Source organism: Vombatus ursinus, unplaced genomic scaffold (genome assembly GCF_900497805.2).
Source record: "Vombatus ursinus unplaced genomic scaffold, bare-nosed wombat genome assembly UNPS02014909.1, whole genome shotgun sequence".
Lineage (NCBI taxonomy): Eukaryota > Metazoa > Chordata > Mammalia > Diprotodontia > Vombatidae > Vombatus > Vombatus ursinus.
The window spans coordinates 7,568,174-7,571,642 of record NW_020954687.1 but is presented as its reverse complement, the minus strand read 5'-3'; the positions used below and the strand labels follow the sequence as shown (position 1 = coordinate 7,571,642).

At 35.8% G+C, this 3,469-nt stretch overlaps 1 protein-coding gene across 1 annotated transcript in view; it reads right to left on the bottom strand.

The window, feature by feature from the left end:
* The window catches only part of LOC114029066 (potassium channel subfamily T member 2-like), a 73,209-nt gene extending 70,159 nt beyond the window's left edge, over positions 1–3,050 (bottom strand). The window contains exon 1 of the mRNA XM_027843418.1: positions 3,034–3,050. Within this exon, the coding sequence (XP_027699219.1) occupies positions 3,034–3,050 (17 nt within the window). The remainder of the gene's footprint in view (positions 1–3,033) is intronic.
* Between the last annotated feature and the right edge of the window lie 419 nt (positions 3,051–3,469).

Below are 3,469 nucleotides of genomic sequence, written 5' to 3'. Positions count from 1 at the left end.
GGAAGGAAGGAAGGAAGGAAGGAAGGAAGGAAGGAAGGAAGGAAGGAGAGAAGGAAAGGCATGCATAGGGACATGAAGGGCATAAATTGATAAATCTAGCACTTAGTACAGTAATTGGTGCTTAATAAATGTTTATTGATCTTGATTGATTTTTGTCTTTCATTTTAAATATGTTTCTAATAATCTTTTAAACTGTGTTTATTCAATAGATTTCAACTGCACAAATATTTACAAAGCACCCACTACACTGATCACACTATTACTAGGGTCTGGGAATAGAAAGGCAAATGTGAAATAAACAGTTCATGTCCTCAAAGATTTCATCTATTTATCAAATAAGGATTTCAGAAACATTAGGAAAGCACAATTGATTCATACTTAGTATCAAGGCATATAATATAGCCTCCAAAAGAAGAAAGGAAAAAACCATCATAACAATTGAAAATATGCCTCATTTGAATTATTCTAAAAATTTCACAAATTATGACATGAAATTTTAAATGCCACACATGATTCTTTAGCAATGCAGAACTACATAAAGAGGAAAAACAACATTTAGAAATGTTTTCTTTGTTCATTTCCATTTAAAAGTTGTTTTTGTTGATGCTTTTTAAAACAAGATTTTGTATTATGCTGCATTTTCCAGAGATTCTGTGAATCATTTAAAAAGTTATCTCTGATTTCACCAAAGCAAAAGTGGTTATGTTTTGTCATATGATTCTATTCCAATTTTTATCTTGAGTTACCCATAAGGAAAATTCTTCTGTTTATATAAAACCCTCCTTGACTTGCATTGATTTCCCTACATGTTTTCTATTTCCTATTGTTGTTTTACCTTTACAAATGCTATACGAAATTTTAAAATCCGATATAAATGTTATACAACCAAGCTGACATCTCTAGAAAAGAAAAGTTAATTGGCTATTGTGAGAAGGAAACAAATTATCTAACATATTTTTTATAAATATAATATCTGTAATATAAATATTGAGATTTTATAAGATAATTAAGGAAATCATATACACTCTGTGTGTGTGTGTGTGTGTGTGTGCATGTAATTTGGAAGTGAGAGGTAGATATAGAACCTCTGATTACATTAATCTAAGAAACTTCTGGATGAGGAAATAATCTGCCACCAATGCAAATCAGGAACTGTTCTACACTTTATAGTCTTATCTAGGTGACTGGGGCACTGACAGACTAAGCGTCTCAGCAACAATCAATCACAAGGCCAGTATGTATCAGAGCTGAGACTTGAATCAAGGCCTTCCTATCCCTGAGATCAGCTCTCCACCCATAATCACAAGATGCCTACTCATATTCAAATATAAATATATAAAATTTGCTTTGAATGTGATGAACACATATATGTATACATATATGTGTGTGTGTATATGTGTGTATGCACATGTATGTATATATGTGTGTGTGTGTATGTATCTATATCTATATATCTTACAGCCTGCTATATCTCGGTTTGCTATCTCATTCCTTCTTGTTGTCTACCTAGTAATGTTTTCCAATTTCAATATTCAAATAAATTGAATATGTATATCAAGCAGATAGTACATTTGTTATGGGTATGTCGCGAATGTGTCCAGCACAGAGATATCCAGAGGACATGCTAGAGAAAGGGGAGATCACCTGAAATAATTAGATTGACTAGCTATATTTACTAAATTCTTGAGACAGTGAAATAGGTCAAATGAATTCAATTCAAGGCTCAGTTGGACCAATGTTGTCCCTGAAAGTGGCATCAAGGGAATATGGTAGGAAGGCATAACACCAGACTCAAAAATATAAAGACCATTTTCTCTAAAAGCACCTCTACCTTCTCCAAATATATAATATCCCTCCTTCTCTCCAATGGCTTCCATCATTTTGGTGCAAGCCCTTTTCACCCCATAACTGGACTATTACAATAGCCTGCTGGTGAATATCCCTGCCTCAGGTCTTTCCACACCCCAATCCACCCTCCAATTACCTGTAAAACTGATCTTGCTAAGCAAAGGTTTGACCCTCCCTTTTCTATAAATTCCAGTCATTTCCTATTACCTCCAGAAAAACATACAAAATCCTGTTTGGCTTTCAAAGATGCTCAAAGCTGTTGAAAATTTCTAAGCTGGCCCCTTCCTATCTTTGCAGATTTATTATACCTTATTCTCCTCCACATAGTCTTTGATCCAATGACACGGGCTTTCTTATCATTCTTCATACATGATACTTCATCTTTCAGATCACAAGAGTTTTCATTGGTTGACCCTCACATTTGGAATTTTCTCCATATCAGCCTTACAATGTCCCTGGCTTGCTTCCTTCCTTCAATCTTTTGAAAATTTTCAAACCTTGACCTCATAACCTTCAAACTAAGACTGCCCATTTTTGGGGGGTGAGGTGGGAGTGGTAGGTATTCTTACTAGTGCTTTTCTGCATTGAATCATAATCTGCCACCCCCTAACTGGTCTTCCACCCACTGATCTTAGTTCTTTCCTCTGAGGAAAGTTTCTTTGGGATATTAAGAATGAAACAAAAGATATTCCAATAGACTATGAGCTCCTTGAGGGCAGGCAGACTTCAGTAGGTGCTTAATAAATGCTAGCTAGGGGGCAGCTAGGTGGTGCAGTGGATAGAGCACTGGCCCTGAAGTTAGGAGGACCTGAGTTCAAATCCGGTCTCAGACCAAACCCTTGACACTTACTAGCTGTATGACCCTGGGCAAGTCACTTAACCCCAATTGCCTAAAAAAATAAGTAAATAAAATAAATGCTAGCCGACTGACTTAGTACAGAATGTTTGACCTCTATTCCCTCTTAAGTAAAGAGTTCTGTATTTTGTACCGCCAATAGTGTAAGCAGGGGTGGGGAACCTGAAGCCTCACGGTCCTTGGGTGCAGCTTTTTGATTGAGTCCAAGTTTTACAGAACAAATCCCTTTATTAAGGGGATTTGTTCTGGGAAGTTTGGATTCAGTCAAAGTGCCACACTTGAGGACCTAGAAGGCCACATGTGGCCTCTAGGCCTCAGACTCTCCATACCTGGTGTAAAGTATCATTTCCTCCAATCCATTCTAAAAACATGCTTCTTCAATTTTCAGGGTCATAGATATTCCAAGTTTTGAATACTATAAATCAGTGTTACCTTTTCACAATATTATTGAATTGGCTTGTCATTAACCTTTGCCTTTTTAAGCTGAATAAAAGTATCTTTTTATTTCATTGATCAATTCACTTGTTCATTCAGTCAATCATTCATTCAACAAATACTATGTCAGACACTAAAGGAACACAAAAATGAGTAACATGATCCCTGCTCACAAAATACTTATAGCAATGGTTCTCAAAAGGTGAGCCCAGGTATATGATTAATCTAGGTGGTCACAGAAGGGTATGGAATTTATACTTTTAATCCTCTATAATTTGGGAAAATCAATTCACTTCTCTTCACCTTACTTTCCTCAATTATAAAATAAAG